This window comes from Syngnathus typhle, linkage group LG1 (genome assembly GCF_033458585.1).
Source record: "Syngnathus typhle isolate RoL2023-S1 ecotype Sweden linkage group LG1, RoL_Styp_1.0, whole genome shotgun sequence".
Lineage (NCBI taxonomy): Eukaryota > Metazoa > Chordata > Actinopteri > Syngnathiformes > Syngnathidae > Syngnathus > Syngnathus typhle.
Genome location: NC_083738.1, coordinates 23,880,277 through 23,896,988, shown reverse-complemented (window position 1 = coordinate 23,896,988; position 16,712 = coordinate 23,880,277). Strand labels below are relative to the sequence as shown.

At 41.1% G+C, this 16,712-nt stretch overlaps 3 protein-coding genes across 3 annotated transcripts; 1 reads left to right on the top strand and 2 right to left on the bottom strand.

Moving 5' to 3' along the window:
• Positions 1–529: 529 nt before the first annotated feature.
• Positions 530–4,106, bottom strand: serpine1 (serpin peptidase inhibitor, clade E (nexin, plasminogen activator inhibitor type 1), member 1). The gene is made up of 8 exons (XM_061294330.1): positions 3,956–4,106; positions 2,874–3,121; positions 2,551–2,775; positions 2,275–2,469; positions 1,997–2,195; positions 1,444–1,544; positions 1,171–1,257; positions 530–840 (listed from the first exon to the last, which is right to left on the bottom strand). The coding sequence occupies exons 2-8, from the start codon at positions 3,118–3,120 to the stop codon at positions 716–718; spliced, it is 1,179 nt and encodes a 392-aa protein (XP_061150314.1). The 5' UTR covers position 3,121; positions 3,956–4,106; the 3' UTR covers positions 530–715.
• Positions 4,107–6,717: 2,611 nt separating this feature from the next.
• trmt10a (tRNA methyltransferase 10A) lies at positions 6,718–12,634 on the top strand. The gene is made up of 8 exons (XM_061294348.1): positions 6,718–7,114; positions 7,284–7,452; positions 7,509–7,580; positions 7,771–7,845; positions 7,998–8,147; positions 8,253–8,358; positions 8,432–8,612; positions 12,494–12,634. Exons 1-8 carry the CDS (start codon positions 6,927–6,929, stop codon positions 12,531–12,533), a joined length of 981 nt encoding a protein of 326 aa, XP_061150332.1. The 5' UTR covers positions 6,718–6,926; the 3' UTR covers positions 12,534–12,634.
• slc1a1 (solute carrier family 1 member 1) lies at positions 9,890–16,345 on the bottom strand. Its single transcript, XM_061294299.1, has 12 exons — positions 16,211–16,345; positions 15,036–15,176; positions 14,881–14,973; positions 14,017–14,131; positions 13,909–13,951; positions 13,721–13,843; positions 13,230–13,414; positions 12,962–13,069; positions 12,546–12,668; positions 12,072–12,266; positions 11,871–12,005; positions 9,890–11,745 (listed from the first exon to the last, which is right to left on the bottom strand). Exons 1-12 carry the CDS (start codon positions 16,308–16,310, stop codon positions 11,505–11,507), a joined length of 1,602 nt encoding a protein of 533 aa, XP_061150283.1. The 5' UTR covers positions 16,311–16,345; the 3' UTR covers positions 9,890–11,504.
• Between the last annotated feature and the right edge of the window lie 367 nt (positions 16,346–16,712).

Sequence of the window (16,712 nt, the reverse complement as noted above, 5' to 3'; positions counted from 1 at the left end):
ATCTTTTGGCACAATGGGACATGGCGTGGTCACTTCTTAAACCAAGTATTAGCCTACAACTTTTCTCACTAAAAATAAAATTAGGATTTTTCATACGTTGCCACATTTTTAAAATGTTGATTTACCACTTTATTTTCATATCAGTATGACTTTTATTGCAAACAATTATTAGTTATTAATTAATTCATGAATAAGTTTATTCTCATCCTTTTTTGTTGTCCAAAATACCAACGCTCTGAACATCAACACTTCTATTCCATATAAAATAAAAACTTTATTCTTGCAGTTTACTATTCTCATAAAAATTGCGTTATATTCCTTTAAGTATTTTTCTAACCATATACTGTATTCTCATAATGCTACCCCTATTTAAAATATATATTTCAAAAAATACTTTTGTACTGTTACCACTTTTTTCATTCATAGGTGTTAATTGAATCTTGTGCATTTTCGAATTTCATGGTGAAAGAAAATGTGGCTTAGGCTGCAATTATTGACTTTTCAAAATTCACAAAAAAGGGAGTTAAAACAGAATATAAATCTTTTAATAAATACAATATAAATACAAATAGCATGGCGACAAGACAACGAATGAAAATGAGTAGAAAAAGCAAGTGCAACAGTGTCATTCATGTCAGTAAAGTCCTGGTTTTGAAAATTTCTCTTCTGGTGTCCAGCAGTAGTCGGGCACAGTGGAAGTAGTTCTATTGGCTTCTTAAGCGGGATGATTGAACTGGCCCATGAACAAAATGGCTCCCGTTTGTTTGTGCTGGATCAAGAAGAGAAAAGGCCGATCCAAAGTGAGCTCCTCAACTGCCATTCGGGAAAACAGCACAGCGGCTGAAAAAACACACAAATGTTAATATAAAATTGTATACGCAAAATTGCAACATTATTCTCATCATGATCCCATTTTGTCAAATACGTCAGGACTTATTTATTGTAACGTGACCATTTCTTTTTGGTAAAATTACCATTTCATCTTCGTACCATCAGTTATGTTATTCCCACTAGTACTCAATGGCATTATTCTTACGTGACCATTTATTTTATTGAGTAAAATGAACTACTCAAAGTACAATGTTCAAGTGCGGTTGTCCCGTAATGTGTGCATCTTTCAACGTTTACAAATAAACACCTCTCCCATTTGCAATTGAGGTAATGCATTACCTGTGGCCGCGGCTCCTTTTGTTCCTTGCTCGTTGACCTCAAATTTGACCGTCTGCAGGACCTTGGACACGCATAGCTTCTCGTCAGCTAAAGGAAAGAATCAGCCGTTAAATACACTGTAGTTGCAAAAATGCAGAGGTCTGCTCAAATAAGTGCCAGTCCAGTTAAAATAATGGATCTTTGACTTCTCTATCCGTTAATGACAGTGAATGTTCATTTCATCCTTTCAATTGTGGGACAATCTGGTCATATGTGTTTTGTTGTTTGACTCACTTGTCATGCGGGAGAAATCGGCAGTGGCCAGATTGAACATGTTGCCCAGGCCCATCCTGACGAGTGCAGCCCTCAAGTTCACCTCAGAGTTCAAGGTAAACCTGCAAACAGCAACAAACATTACATCTTCTTGTTCTACGCTAAGAAGCTATTAAAAAAAGAGCAGATTTCTCCCCAAAAATTATTTATTATGTTATAAATTAATTTGTATTCATTCCATTTATGTCATTAATTATTAATCATGTATTTATTTTGTATTTATACATTTATAAATAATTATTTTTAAAAATCTTCTTGTTCTACGTTACGAAGCTGGGAAAAAAAGAGCAAATTTCTCCCCCAAAATTATTTATTATATTATAAATTAATTTGTATTCATTCCAATTATTTCATTAATTATTAATCATATATTTATTTTGTATTTATACATTTATATATAATTATTTTTTTAAAATTCTGTAAAAAGATGACATGTTGTTTTTTCCCCCCTGACATGAAAATGATTTCATTTCTGTAAAACGACAACTTGATTTCTCACAGTTGGAAATAATACCTCGGCATGGTTAACTGTCTCCGAACGCTCCTTAGCTCGGCTCTCCACTGCCGGATCCGCTGGCTACTCAGGTCATCGGTAAGCGTGCTCAGCGGCACGTCGGCTTCAAAGGGCGAGACCAGCAGCATGCTCAGTGAGTCGCTCTCGTATGGGATCTCCACCACGTCGTAGTCCACGCCGCTGCCGGTCACAAACTCCCCTGTGGATGCAGTCGGGGAGATTTGTAAACCAAGAAATACAAATACTCGAGTGGTTTTTTTCTGCCGTTTTGACATTACCGTAGTTGAAGCGGTTGGTGAGTGTCATCATATGAATGGGTACGGCGCTGCCGTTAGCGCAGTGAAACATCCTCTCGTGTGTCAGCTTGGGGTCGAAGGGAACCTTCCAGAGTCCCTGGAAGTGGAGGGCGTTGAGAAGCACCAGGCGAGTCTCGTCGCTCAGAGATCCCCGAGACAAGAACTCGGGAATTGCGCCTGCAAAAAGGTCATAACAGGTTTGATTCCTGAACGGCCGGTTGTAATACTCCTTACACTAACATGATGACTTTTCAGTACCTGCAGTGTGGTCGGAGACCCAGGCATTGATGATGTCCACCGCCTGGTCAGGCTTGGTGAAGTCCACTTGGTGCGGGTGACTCCTGAAGGCCTTGGACAGGGCCTGGCGGTATCCCTTCTCCAGGCTCATCTTCCTCTCCACCATGACTCCGCTGGCCATCTCTAAGCCTTCCTCAGCGTGGAGGTCACGCTGCAGCAAGCGCTGCTGTCGAGACATTCCTCGTTCTGCAAGAGAGATATTTTCCATCACAAAAGTTCTGAATAAATATTGTGACCATATTTGATCCAAAAGAAGATGAATGGATGAATGTTCTGGGCGTCACCTTGCAGGGAAAATCCCATGGCGGCGGTCATGGCCTTGCGAGTGTTCCCCGCGGCGCCGAGCTGCGCCATCGCCAGGACAGAAGAAACGCCGTACGGGGAGAAAATCACGTTTTGATGGGACGAAGCTCCGGCCAGGTGGCCGAAGACCTTCAAACCCAAGTCGCTCTGCTTGTCCTGCAGAGAGCCCATCACGACTTCTCCGCTCACGGCCAGCATCAGCATAACGCTTACGTACTTGCAAAACATCCTGCCGAAGAAAAGATTTTGTTAGAATGAACAGCTGAACTTAGCATATCTTTTTTTTTTTTCCACACGAATGTTGATTTTTTTTTTCCTCCTAACATTTTTCTTTTAGAATAACAATTTTATTCTCAGAAATATTTTTGGTACAATTCTGTTTTTTTTCACATTGTTATTGATGAGAATCAAATTCCGAAAGATGCGGCTCGTGACATTACGATTTGCGACTGTATTGTTCAAAGATGTTTCTGGAAAATGGTAATTAATCTTTTGAAGTGATGACAACCGTTCCGGTAAAGTTCCCACGTGTTCATACATGTTTGCCTTTTTTGGCCGCTGACCTTTCAGTCTGGTTGTGTTTGCGTAACCAGTCACTGTTGCGCAAACATTGCGGAGCAAATTGCAAAAGTTGACATTTCTTCATTATGTGGCTTCCAACTTCTATTTTTCAGTATTTTGACTTTTTCATACAATTATTTTACCCATAACATTTGTCGATATGAAAATGACTTTTTTTTTTCTAACAACATTAAGGCCTTTTTCGTGTTGCATTGCAATCTATTTTTACAACTTTACTACTTTTCTTGTAAAATTCCCATTTTCTTCTCGAAAAATTGCAAAATTGCATTTTTTTTTTTTCATTACGCGGTCAACAACTTTTTCTCACGTAACAATATTGCCTTTTTTCTTATTCTTACAATTTTTCTCCTTGCAGCTTTTTCCCCTTCAAATTCACGCCCAAGTTTTCAAACAGAAAAGAAAATCACCTTGAATGGACAAGCATTGCAGGATAAAAAAAAAAGAAATGTAGCCAGCAAACAATTTCGAAATAATTTCTTACCTTGTGGCTGTCGTCTACTAGGCTGTCTGCTTGAATGTAAATGACTCGGGGAGTTCCTTTACTTTTATAGGCATTGCACACCCACGCATACGCACAAAGTCGTGGTCTGGTCTGAAGCCTCACCCCCCCGCCCCCCTCGCTTGTGCACACAGAGGTTATTTGTGATGATGATGTCATTTGGCACTGTCTGGAAAGGCTTCCTTTTCGTCCACTGACACATTGACACGTCAGCCCACGTCTTCCTCCTTTCGTTTTAGTGAGTGGAAAAAGTCACTTTGGTGTTTTCTCCTCGCTGCTAACAAAACAGACACACACACACACACTCCTCTGGTATGCTGGAAAGTCACTGTCCCCAGAAGGGGAAAGTGCGGCCTTTGCTATGATCAATGCCATAACAATGAACAAAAATACTTTGATGCTTACTAATACCCAAATTGTGGGAATGGTCAAACATCTACATCATTCATTTGAGATCTTTTTTGTTTTACTAACAACCAAATTCATTCTTTCAGCTCAACGTAATCTAAAAAAATAAATAAAATGATTGACACAAATATATGCCAACTTATGATCTTGCATTACGACATCACAATTGTGCATTTGATTGACATATCAAACCGACCGACAGAAAACAAAGACAAGCTGTGTTCTAAACTGCCGCTTAATGCTAACGTGATGGAAAATCACATTGACATGCTAACGGTTAGCATCAATTGGAGTGTTGTTTGATTTAAACACATACTGTGCAGCAAACACATGTAGACATATAATATAACAATACTTTTAGGCCTAAATTCTTTAATCTCTATTGAAAAAATATTTTAATATGACAGCAACTTAATGTGTTGAAGCAGTAGCAGTATTAGCGGTAGTAGTAACGGAACAAATGAAACTCGTATCTGAAGGTATTGAAATACATTTTTATTTGTTTAAAAATAACCACAAGCACACAGATACATAAGTCGGCATGAATTCCTCAACTTTGCTAGCTGGTTTTGACCGGACTGACGATGGCCAGCTTTTCCTAACCACGTACTAACCCCATGAGTCGCAACGTATTTTTTTTTTCACGTTTTTTCCACAGATATTATTACAACTTTTTCCCCGAGGTACAATTCCAACTTCATTCTCGTCATATGCTATTTTTTGCATACCCCACGCACGTAAAAAAAATTGTTATTTAGTTTATCGTTAATACAGTCATACATGTGAGCTATCTCTGGAGGGTGACACATTAAAAGAACATAATTTCAAGGGAATACTAGCATTCCTTATCATGCTACTCACCAAGCATCTGGTTAGAAACGGGAAGCAGCATGATTTTTCCATTCTCTGTGGGAGGGGGGGCAGACATTTGGCAACCCCCAAATTGTCCCAATGGGATCATTTCTTATCTAACTGGAAGACTTTTAGGCACCCACACCATATATGGAAAAGGAAAGTTTTAGACAGACTAGAACAATTGTCTCTAAATATAAAAAGATGCATCAAAACATCTGTTCGTTGTTAGTTACATAGCCCTGGGATCTTCTTTAACAAGCTATAAATGGTTACACATGGCAAAAGCATCCAAAGTGTCCTCAAAACCAATTGCAAAATTGCATTAAAAAATATATTTTTAAAAAGTGTAATATAGTGAGGATTTTTGATGATGGACGGTCAATTATTTTCCTGTTTCTACTGATGGCGTCTATCGTCATGGCAACTGTCCAGTACATACAAGGTGTGACTGGTGGATTATATAAGAGAAGCATGAGTGCGTTGTGTTCAAGTTGGCCACCGCCTCGCTGACTAAGCAGCACTTCATCCTTTCCATTCCTTTTTACTGCTCAATGACTCCTGATGTGTGCTTAAGTGTTTTTCTGAACACTAACATGGAAATATTGGGAAAAATACTTCATGTCATCATCCAGGTTAGACAATACACATGACTTCAAGAATGAAAAAAAATAAAAGGCTATGGATGGAATGGAGGGATGATGGAAAGAAGGACTGTAGGAAGGTAAGATAGAACGTAGGTAAAATGGAAGGAAGGAAGGAAGGAAGGAAGGAAGAAAGAAAGAAAGAAAGAAAGAAAGAAAGAAAGAAAGAAAGAAAGAAAGAAAGAAAGAAAGAAAGAAAGAAAGAAAGAAAGAAAGAAAGAAAGAAAGAAAGAAAGAAAGAAAGAAAGAAAGAAAGAAAGAAAGAAAGAAAGAAAGAAAGGAAGGAAGGAAGGAAGGAAGGAAGGTAGGAAGGAAGGAAGGAAGGAAGGTAGGAAGGAAGGAAGGGAAAACGAGGATGCAAGTTAGGAAAGGTGGCAAAAAGTAGGAATTGTACGAAAGAAGGATGTGTAAAAGAAAGGATGCATGAAGGAAGGTCCATCCTAAGTAAGGATAATATGGAGCAAACAATTTGTATCACAGACAGAGTGGAAGGAAGGAAAGAAAAAGGGATATATTCGTGGTTGGATGTAAACAAAGACAAAGGGTGAAAACAGGGATGGTTTATAAAAGTGATTGAAAATGGAATGACGGCAGACTCGAGCGATTAACCTCAAAATTAGCCTTGAAAGCATCATTTTCACACTTAACCTATGTTTAAAAGGCTAAAGCTAGTTTGGTTTAGTAACTCCGAATCCTAACATAAACTGTTGACATCCCCCATTAAGACACTAAACCTTAATCGAAACGCAGTTTTGAAACTAATGTAATTTGTAATTGAAATGACGGCGACGGTAAGGTGAACGGAGGCATTTGAACGCACCAGGCGCGTTTAAATGACGTCAGAATTACGCGCCGCCATGTGTAAACTCAGATGAACGTTGACGTGCTTGTTTACGCGTTAGAATTGACTTCTGATTACAATCGTTGGTTGAATTCATGATTGTATTTAAACATACCTTATTCCTTATGCGGGTGTTAAAATAATCAAATAGTAACACTGCTGAGTCGTTTACTTTGCGCGTTTCACGGTAGAACGTTTAAATTAACAAATGGATGATGAGGACCGCGTGAAGACCGATGACAACAAAATCCAAAATAATCATCATGTTCTCAAAAATAATATAGTGGAGGTTGACAAAGAAGACGAAGAAGCGACCGGGAAGCAACCTTTGTCCAAAAGGCAAAGGAAAAAGCTTCTAAAACAGCAGAAATGGGAGGAGGAGAGGGAGATGAGAAAGTAAGAAGACAATTTATTATCATATTATAAATCGCAATAAATAATTAAATGAAATTGTACCTGGATTAAACCAAGCATGTAAGTGTAAAAATATTGGATTTTACAGATTCAGTTTCTCATACAAAGAGATCATGTTGCTGCCTGATTAACTTGACGTGTGGTGGTACAGGCAGAAGCGCAAGGAGAGGAAGCAGCAGCGGCGGATCCAGAGGCAAAACAATCATCAGGAGAATGAAGGTGAAGACCGCGGGGCCAAGAAGCGCCCACGGCGAGAGGTGACGCCCACCTCGCTCAGGCTGGTGGTGGACTGCAGTTTTGACGACCTCATGTTAACCAAGGTAAACTGGATCCATTCCAACATCTCCGTCCCAGTTCTCAGTTGATCTCTCCTCAGGATGTGCACAAGCTCCACAAGCAGATCCAGAGATGCTATGCTGAAAACAGACGAGCCTCTCATCCAGTCCAGGTGGATTGCCGCTCACTTTGTCAGATTTTATTCCAGAAGAGACAACGGGCTTTGAATAAATAAAAAAAAGAGCGTGTTTGTAATGATTGGTTCAAATGATTAAAAACACGCTGCACTGAATGCATCAAAGGAAACGATGTGTTTTATCCAATACAGGACTACAGATAACTTTTTTGTTTCTCTTGTCCAGTTTTATCTGACAAGCCTTGGAGGACAACTCAAACAGAGTATGGATGAAAAAGACAAAGGATGGATCAACTGGAAAGTGAGCACACCTCTTCAATAATATGACAAAAAAACGTCATATTATTTCTCGGAAAATAGATGTTTCATGAGAAGAAGTAATTCCAGGATATATATATATATTTTTATATTTATTTGTAATTTCACTCAAAAAATATATGGTTGTTTGCACAGGATATCCACATTAAATTGGAGCACTACAGTGAAGTATTGGCTAAGGAGGATGTGGTCTACCTGACGTCCGACTCCCCCAACGTGCTGAAAGAACTGGACCCCAAAAAGGCGTACGTGATTGGCGGGCTGGTGGACCACAATCATCACAAGGTCTGGATCGCATGCGGCAAAAGCTGTCTCGGATAATATCCCAGGTATTCCTCAAGGTGCGTTTCCCTGCCCACCTTCATTTCTGTCTCTGTGCCGACTTTGCAGGGAATAACAATGGAGCGGGCCCAGAATCTGGGACTCTGTCACGCCCAGCTTCCCCTCGACAGCTTCGTCCAGATGAACAGTCGCAAAGTTCTGGCGGTCAACCACGGTATTGAAATGTTCTCCTATTCTTAGTTTCGTCTTGTCAGGATTTGCATGCATTGTTTTTTTTCTCCCGTCAGTGTTTGAGATCATCCTGGCATATGTGGAGAAAGGCAGCTGGCAGGACGCATTCTTCTCCGTACTACCTCCGAGGAAAGGAGCCAAGGCCGTGACTTCAGGGTCGGCAGACCCGGACGGGGATGGCCAAGAGGACCAACCAGAGGAGCACTCGGACCTTGAGGAGCCCCAACCAAACGACAAGTGAGCCCCGAGATTGTGCTACCGGATAATTTATTTATTAAGAGCTTTATTTTCCTTTTGGACTCTTTCCTTAGTTAACTTGGCATTTCATTTCCATATTATGAATTTTGCTTTTTAAATGTGCCAAATTGATTTCAAATCCATTGGGATGACATCATGAATGTGTAGATGTTTATTAAAATGCTACACAGACATATTAGAAAAACAGAGTTGTCATTTTACAGGAATGAAGTTGGATTATTGAGGTGGGAAATGTTCTATTTCTAAAGATTTGTGTAATTTTCTGATATTACGACTTTATTCTTGTAGAATGACTTTTTTGCTCATAATGCGCCTTCGTTCTTTCAAAAATGCTTGTGATCTTACAACTTTATTCTTAAAGTAATTTTCCTTTCATCCATTTCTCATGAAATTGCAATATTACAACTTTATTCTTGTAAAATATTTTTTGTTTTAGAATAAATGGCCATTTATTCCCACTTGTCAAATAAACAAAGAGGTTCATGGTATAATGATTTTATTTTTGAAAATCTTACTTTTTTTGTGAAAAAAATTACAGTTTGATTCTCTTCAAATTAATTTGGAATCAACTTTTTCTTCTTTTCTTTTTTTGCTCAAATTACACTGGGCAAAAAATGTTGACAATATTATATCAGGTCTGGAAGTAAACTGCTCAGCCAAAGGTGGACTTTTCTCCTGGAATTTCATTGCTATAACTTGGTCAAATCTGTATTGCGCAAGCTTTATAGGTCAAAAGTTAAAAAAAAAAAAAAATCCCCAAAACCTAATGTACTAAAAAAAAAAAAAGTCAAGATATTTTTAAAATAAACATTAAAACGTATATCTCAGATTAAATATGACACGTAATCAATCTTTTTAGCGCCTATAAAGTTATTTATAACTATAATGTAACTATCTTAATTTTTAATTTGTCGTAGCACAACTTTGCAAATGTAATTTATTTTTTCTTCATAATTTAACGACATTGGAGTCGATAAGCTCCTGTGGAAGGATCGGCTACAAGCAATGTTGGAGGCGCATTGACTTTTCACGCGGCGCCTGGCGTTAAATCAAGGCAAGGCCATTAACGGCCAACGGCGAAGCGAGTGTCCACGGCCGTACATCAGCGGCTACGAGAAGAACATTGGGATCTATTGCACGAGATGTGCTGAAGCGGGTTTCTATTTCCGTCAGCTTTTTTTTTTCTTCCCGTACCACCTCGTAAATAACAGAACCCGGCGAATTACCCGTTTGGCAACAATCAATAGTCATTTGTGCTTTGGAAGCGACTTGTTTTTATTCATATACTGGACAGCAAATACATGAATCGACAAAATCATCAAGCACTCGAGCCACGTTTGCTCCGAAGAACCTTGTCCTGCTTTCGATGGCAAAAATGCGTTAGAGGATATTAAGTCGTGTCTCGGAGTGACACTTGGAAAGCTGACTGGAGGTCACAAGAGCATAGAGTACAGTACGTTGGTCTCCTCGGTGTGCGTAATTTGGCTGCTTTACAACAACACACACACACACGCACAAAAAAAAAGTTCTTATCGAGTTTGTAACAGCCTAAATACAAGACACTACTCAAGAAGCCTGTTCTCGGGAGAATTTACTACTTTTAATATAATGTTGTATTCTGCACATAATTTGAATATGATAGCATTCAAGTATAGGACGATATTAGCAAAATATTGAATTTTCGTAAATATAAATCTTTGTTTCCTAATAACATTCCCACATTCTCATTGCATTGCCTATGAACATTTTGATTTTATTATTAAATAGTGTCGTGTAGTACAATATTAATATATTTCTTTACAATAAATATGGTATTTTCTTCAAAGCAAGTGTTAAAAATTCCTATTTGGTTTTTTTTGGTTTTTCTTATAACATGCCACTTTCTTTCTTTTTCACACGACGCTGCCATTTTTTCCGACTAATTTCTCGACTGCCATTTCTGAAGTTGCAATTCCGCCCCCACCTTGTAAAATCACAACTTGGCAATATTCCGCCCGACTTTTCCTCCTTACAGAATACTAACTCTGTTTTTTTGTAATACTCCACTCTTAATCTTTTTCCTCATCGCATTTGACTCATAAAAAAAACTGCAATCTTTCTCTCATTAACAATTTTTTTTTGCAACATTAATGTTTTTCTCTAATATTATTTTCCCCGTGACCTCACAACATTTCTCTCATATTACCGCTTTTTTCAAACTTTACGACTTTTCCGCAACAGTTGGACTTGTTCCGATATTACATCTCATTCTTGTAACATTACAAAATTACAACTTTTGCCTCTACAATTTGAATTTATGACTTTTCCCCCCTCATATGACCCCTTTGACCAAAAATTTTCTCACCACCTTAATCTCATAATCATTTCCCCTCGTAATATCGCAATTAGACTCCCTCCCCCCCTCCCCGCGTTGGGCTTAAATTCTCTCGAGAACAGGGCGGTACGCTTATTATGCGGCCAAAGTTCACAGTGTTTCACGACTCGAACCTTCAAGTCAACTCACCTCTTCACAGGCTTGGCACAGTTGTAACATTCTGTACAAATAGTTAATAGGAGCCGTGCATTTCTACTCAGAAGCAAATAAAACTGCGCTGTGGAATGTCGCTGCTCAATAAACACACCTCGCATCCATCCATCCATCCATCCATCCATCCATCCATCCATCCACCCACTAAAGGACTTTTCCTGGAGTATAAATGTATCATTTCAGTGTAAAAAGGAAGCACTTGAAATCAGTAGTAAATGTCAGTGATGATGAATGGAAGCTGCTATTGCTGATGATAGGTGCTGATAGAAGGTATTACCCCTCGGAGTATATGGCACTTTCTTCAGGCGGGGTCAGGGGAGAGGAGAGGGGGTGGGGTGGGGATTCTAGAACTGTGACGTCTCGGTAAAGGAGATGGCGTCCGTCTTGTCGACGGAGAATCCCCCGTTGACGTAGGATTTCTTGTCGCACTCGTCGCCGTCGGGCGTAGCCTCCAAGGCGAAGGGGTTTGCCACATCCACGTCCGAGATCAGGTCCATCCTCTCCAGTTCGCGCTTGGAGAGCTTCTGGACGATGCCGGCGCCGTACGCGTCGCCCAGCACGTTGATCATGGTGCGGAAACGGTCTCTGCGGCAGAACCACATGTACGGAATATTTTTCAAATAAAACGTTTCCTCATATTCGTGGCAGAGGAAACAACATGATAATGATAAGCAGCTTCCAGGCCATCTGATTGGAAACTTATCACTTACAGCAACCAATCCACAGCGACGATGAGCGTGACATCACTGGCGGGTAGTCCGACGGCTGTCAAAACTATTACCATGGTGACCAAGCCCGCATTCGGGACGCCTGCAGCTCCGATACTTGCCACAGTTGCGGTAATGCTACATGGAAGAAGGGACATGTCACATGGGGCAGCTGAGATTACAGAAGGTGAGCTTGCATGATACCTGATGGTGACAATCTGCCCCACATCCAGGGCGTAGTCATTGAGCTGGGCGATAAATATGGCGGCGACGGCCTCGTAGAGCGCCGTGCCGTCCATGTTAATGGTGGCCCCCACGGGGAGGACGAAGCGGGTGATGCGCTTGTCCACGTGGTTGTTTTCCTCAGCGCAGCGGAAGGTGACGGGGAGGGTGGCAGAGCTGCAACACATCATCTAGTCACCGACGTTCACCTACCGCAACACTGCTATCGGGCACGTTTTTGGATGTGCAACCACATAGCTCCATAGTGCTAAAACATAATGGGAAAAGCCATTGACAGGCTAACACTTAGCATGGATAGATATAACGCTTTAAGCAACGGATATTAGAACACAAATGATGCAGCGACACATGTAGACCGTATTCTTTATCCTCTTTCAAAGCAGACTCGCCCTAAAGTCGTCCGAGAAGGTAGAAGGGGAATGAAGAGAACAATACCTGGACGAGATCATGAGGGCCGTCACAAGGGCCTGCGCCATCCCCAGCGTGAATGTGTACGGATTCTTCCTCACGATGACAAAGAAGATGAGGGGCAGGCAGACGATGGCGTGGATGGCGAGTCTACGGCGAGAACAACGGCGCATGGTGGGTGATGCGACTTCCTTTTGCCCATTCCAAGCATGCAGCAAAACAAGGCCACTGATCTTGGATAATGGTCCAAGTGTGTAACCGTATCCTTCTTGAGACCTTACCGCAGAGAATGTACTGACCCTTCCTTAGATTTACAGGTGTGATCTTATAGCTTTCATTACGCTATGTGCAGGTTGAGCAGTTTCAAAATGTCCTTGGCTTATCTGTGGCCACTGGACGGGAGAATTGGCCCTAATGTCAAGTATAAATCCAGCCCGGCTTACCCGCTCAGCACCGTTACCATATAAAGACCCATCTTGCGGAAGATCTCCCAGTCTTCCACCTCGATGATCTTGGCGGCGATTAGGAACAGGATCCCGATTGGCATATAGCTGAAGAAAACAAACAGTGAATGGTACCATTATGCAGTATGCAAGTTGATGTCCGTGACAATCGATCATTCTGATTGGCTATTAGCATGCTAATCAGAAATCCCGTTGCCATTTATTCAATTCCACACAGTCAAATGGCTTCAAAATCAAAACCACCTACCACATAATTATATGCACCAGTTTCATGGTGGCATCGTTAAGGGCATCAAAAAACTCCAGAAGGATGCGTCCCTTTTCACCCATCTTCCCGATGACGAGTCCAAACGCGACGCAGAACACGATGAGGCCCAAAACGTTGATTCCGTCCGAATACGTCCCGCTGATTTTGTAGTCTATGGTGATGTTCTGACCGCAGTGAGTACAAGGAGGCGGTTTATTCACATTTCCATATCTCCTCCAATTAAGTGAATTAACAGATTTGCCCCGCCCCCAAGCATGCTAGCATCCAGGCTGCGCCTCAAAGAAAAAACATTTTGACTTGAAAAAATAGGGGCCACATTAAAACAAATTATCCAGGTCTTGTCCAGGAACAAATTCCATGAATTGCTGATGGAAATAAATGTAAATACCATCAAATATGTGGCAGACCTGGTATCTGTAAAGCTAACGTTTCAAATAATAATGTCACGATAAATTGTAAGAGTTGCCTACCTCCACGGCATCAAAGACAGTGGTCGCGACAGGAGGAACGTCCGTACTTGTGACAGGAGGAATGTCCGTACCTGCGACCGGTACCCTCTGAGGCGGCTCCAACTCCTTGCGCTTGGTTTTGTACTAAAGTGAGAGACTTGTTAGCGTCATGTGACCTGAGGGCCACCCGCTGGTGTATTTTGGCTTACCTGCTGGAAACAAGCTTGCACCAAGTTTTCCGGAAACATATTTCTGTTGATCAGAAATGACGGTTAGAAATGTGTTATAATGCAAACAGAAATATTTCAATGACACACCTGATGAGGTCCAGCAGCGTGTCAACGGTGGTGACGTTGGGCGTGGTTCCGGCTCTGTCAATGTGCTGCGCTGTTTGAGAGACTCCGGGCTTGATGGTCATCACTAGGATGATGCCTGCCAAGGGTCCACAAGGGATGCCATCAACTATTTTGATTTGACCAAAAAAAGGTGTCCAGACTACGGCACGGGAGCCGTACTAAAAATATATTTAATATTAAAATACCGTTTTTTTCCATGTATAATGCGCAAAATTTAACTAATTTATTGTCCTAAAATCTGGGGTGCGCATTATACATGGGTACACATTAATCCGGATATGATACGGAGGCCGCCATTACAGATGCCTTTTCTTCTCTGCTGTTCACTTCAAACACGCTCCATACGAACACAATGCTCTCGTATCAGACGCTTGCTCAATCACCTGCTCGTTTGCTGTCACAATGTACCCTAGACAAATCCGAAACATTTCTTCGCTATCGAGTTTGCTAGCGCGTGCGCAGTGATACAGACCGGCAGAATAACATCCGGTTGTTCCCAAAGATGATCTTTTTCTGAAATAATTTTACGTTTACGGATTTAAGTAGGAGTCAAAATTTGGGTGCGTATTATACATGGGTGCAGGCTATTTTTCCAGCATCAACATGCCATTTTTAGGGTGCGTATTATACATGGGGGCGCATTATACATGGGAAAAAACGGTATATCTATTTTTTACTTGCTTCGTGTCAAAGTCACATTAAGCCTTGACGTTGCAGTTTTTGTTCAAAATAACAAGCTTCTCAAGATGATATGGGGAAAGGTCCGGTTGGCGATCACCCGCTACCGCCCAAGTGTATTTCAAAACACATGCGCATTGAACTCACCAAGGATGACAGCGATAATCGTGGTGGAGAAATAATAAATGACAGCTCGCAGCCCGATCTTGCCCGACACCTCCGAGTCCAGGGCAGCAACACCTGTGCACGTGACGCACATACTGTAACATACAGCTCGCACGATTTGTCTCACGTGTTTTTACCTGTTATCATGCTGGAAATGATCAACGGGAGGATGACCAGCTTTAGCATTCGCATCAGAATCTCTCCCGGGAAGCCGAAATATTGCTTGTGCAGATGGGACAGAGAGGCGTACTCTCTTACGGCAACACCCAGACTGATCCCTGGACATAATTGCAACAACAAAACAATTGTGGAGGTAGACGCTCTAATGGTATGCCACGTACAGTACAAGAGTTGTGTCCTCATTAAAAAAAAGGCTCAACTCAGCTATTAGCCATTGATTGTAACTACCGCATATGGCTCGTATAACGCCGGTTTGATTGAACGCAACCATTACAAATGACAAAAGCACACAAGGCTTTAACAAATCTCGCGAGACTTTAAAACACTTTATCCGCAATGTGGCAAGAGTGAAGTTAAGTCATTGTATTACAGGGATCATTTTATGAGATAAAAAAAGTCATAGGAATAAAGATGGACAGTAATTTTGTGAGAAAATCCTAAGAATATAGATGTAATCTTCTAAGTTACAAAAATAGTTTTAGAGTTGTACAAAACTAAAGTCGAAACATTCGAAGAAGAATAAAGACACAATTTGGGTAGAATAAAATCGGAAAGATCTGAAAAAGCCGTAATGTTACGAGACTAAGGTCATAAGAAAACATTTTGTATTGCTGAAAGAATAAAGGTGTAATGCTATGAGAACATTGCAACGAAAGACAACTTATTACAACACATATTTGTAATGTTATGAGAATAAAGTTATATTACAAAAAAAAAATTGAATGTTATGACCATGAATTTATGACATTATGTCACGAAAATAAAAGCTCAGCAAAAAGTCAAAACGTCGAGAATAACGTAATACTATGTCAACAGATGTCGTAACATTACATGAGTCAAGTCCCAAATGACGAAAGATTCGGACTTTATTCCGATAAGGGCTTTATTGTGCTCATTTTATTGTTTGCAAATGGAATTGGTGGCATGCAGTCAAATCAAGATGGAACCACACCGTAGAATACACAAGTGCTGCTTGAATGGTTGCATCCTATTTTATTTTTATGCATTCTGGATGGCCCCCGATGAGGAAAAGGCTCCCCCACCCTTCATTTAAAACATCACGTATGCTCTCGGCGTGCACCGCAAAAGAGGCTGAAGGAGAAAATGGAGATGGATGCACATGCATGCATACCGAGCAGCACTGATACCACTGTGGCGATCAGCAGCCAGTTCTTCTTCAGCAAGCCTTTGCAACTGAGGCGTCGCCGCTCTTTGTCGCCCATCATGTCCATGGTGGTCCACGAAGAAGGTCTCCCCCCTTCCTCGCTCGGACACAAAAGCCAGAATGTCACGAGCAGATGAGGCTCTGCTGCGTCGCGTCAGACGCTGCTGATGGCCAGAAACGGAGGGAGGGAGGGAGGGGGTGAGGAAGGACGGCTACGTGCGCGCGCGAAACAGGAAAGATGGAGAGCAAGGTGTCCCAGACATTTTCGCCTCCCCTACTGGAAATTAGAATCCAACACAAAAGGGTCACAGTGATGACTAATGGGGTGAAACATTAACCTGCACATAACGGAACGAGAGAGAGAAAAAAAGAATATACCGAGAAAAAACGCAATGTTACAAGGAAAGGAAACGGTCGTAAAAAAATCTGAGTATAAGGTGTTAATATTAAGGGTAGGGTGGGGTTGAAA

Coding starts and splice junctions, on each gene's coding strand:
- serpine1 (XM_061294330.1), bottom strand. CDS start 3,120: ATGTTTTGCAAGTACGTAAGCGTTATGCTGATGCTGGCCGTGAGCGGA. Junction 2,470..2,550: donor GGTCTCCGACCACACTGCAG/GTACTGAAAAGT, acceptor ACCTTTTTGCAG/GCGCAATTCCCGAGTTCTTG. Junction 2,196..2,274: donor CACCAACCGCTTCAACTACG/GTAATGTCAAAA, acceptor CTGCATCCACAG/GGGAGTTTGTGACCGGCAGC.
- trmt10a (XM_061294348.1), top strand. CDS start 6,927: ATGGATGATGAGGACCGCGTGAAGACCGATGACAACAAAATCCAAAAT. Junction 8,148..8,252: donor TGGACCACAATCATCACAAG/GTCTGGATCGCA, acceptor CCGACTTTGCAG/GGAATAACAATGGAGCGGGC. Junction 8,359..8,431: donor AGTTCTGGCGGTCAACCACG/GTATTGAAATGT, acceptor TTCTCCCGTCAG/TGTTTGAGATCATCCTGGCA.
- slc1a1 (XM_061294299.1), bottom strand. CDS start 16,310: ATGGACATGATGGGCGACAAAGAGCGGCGACGCCTCAGTTGCAAAGGC. Junction 15,177..16,210: donor AGTGGTATCAGTGCTGCTCG/GTATGCATGCAT, acceptor AATTATGTCCAG/GGATCAGTCTGGGTGTTGCC. Junction 13,952..14,016: donor ACGCTGCTGGACCTCATCAG/GTGTGTCATTGA, acceptor TCTGATCAACAG/AAATATGTTTCCGGAAAACT.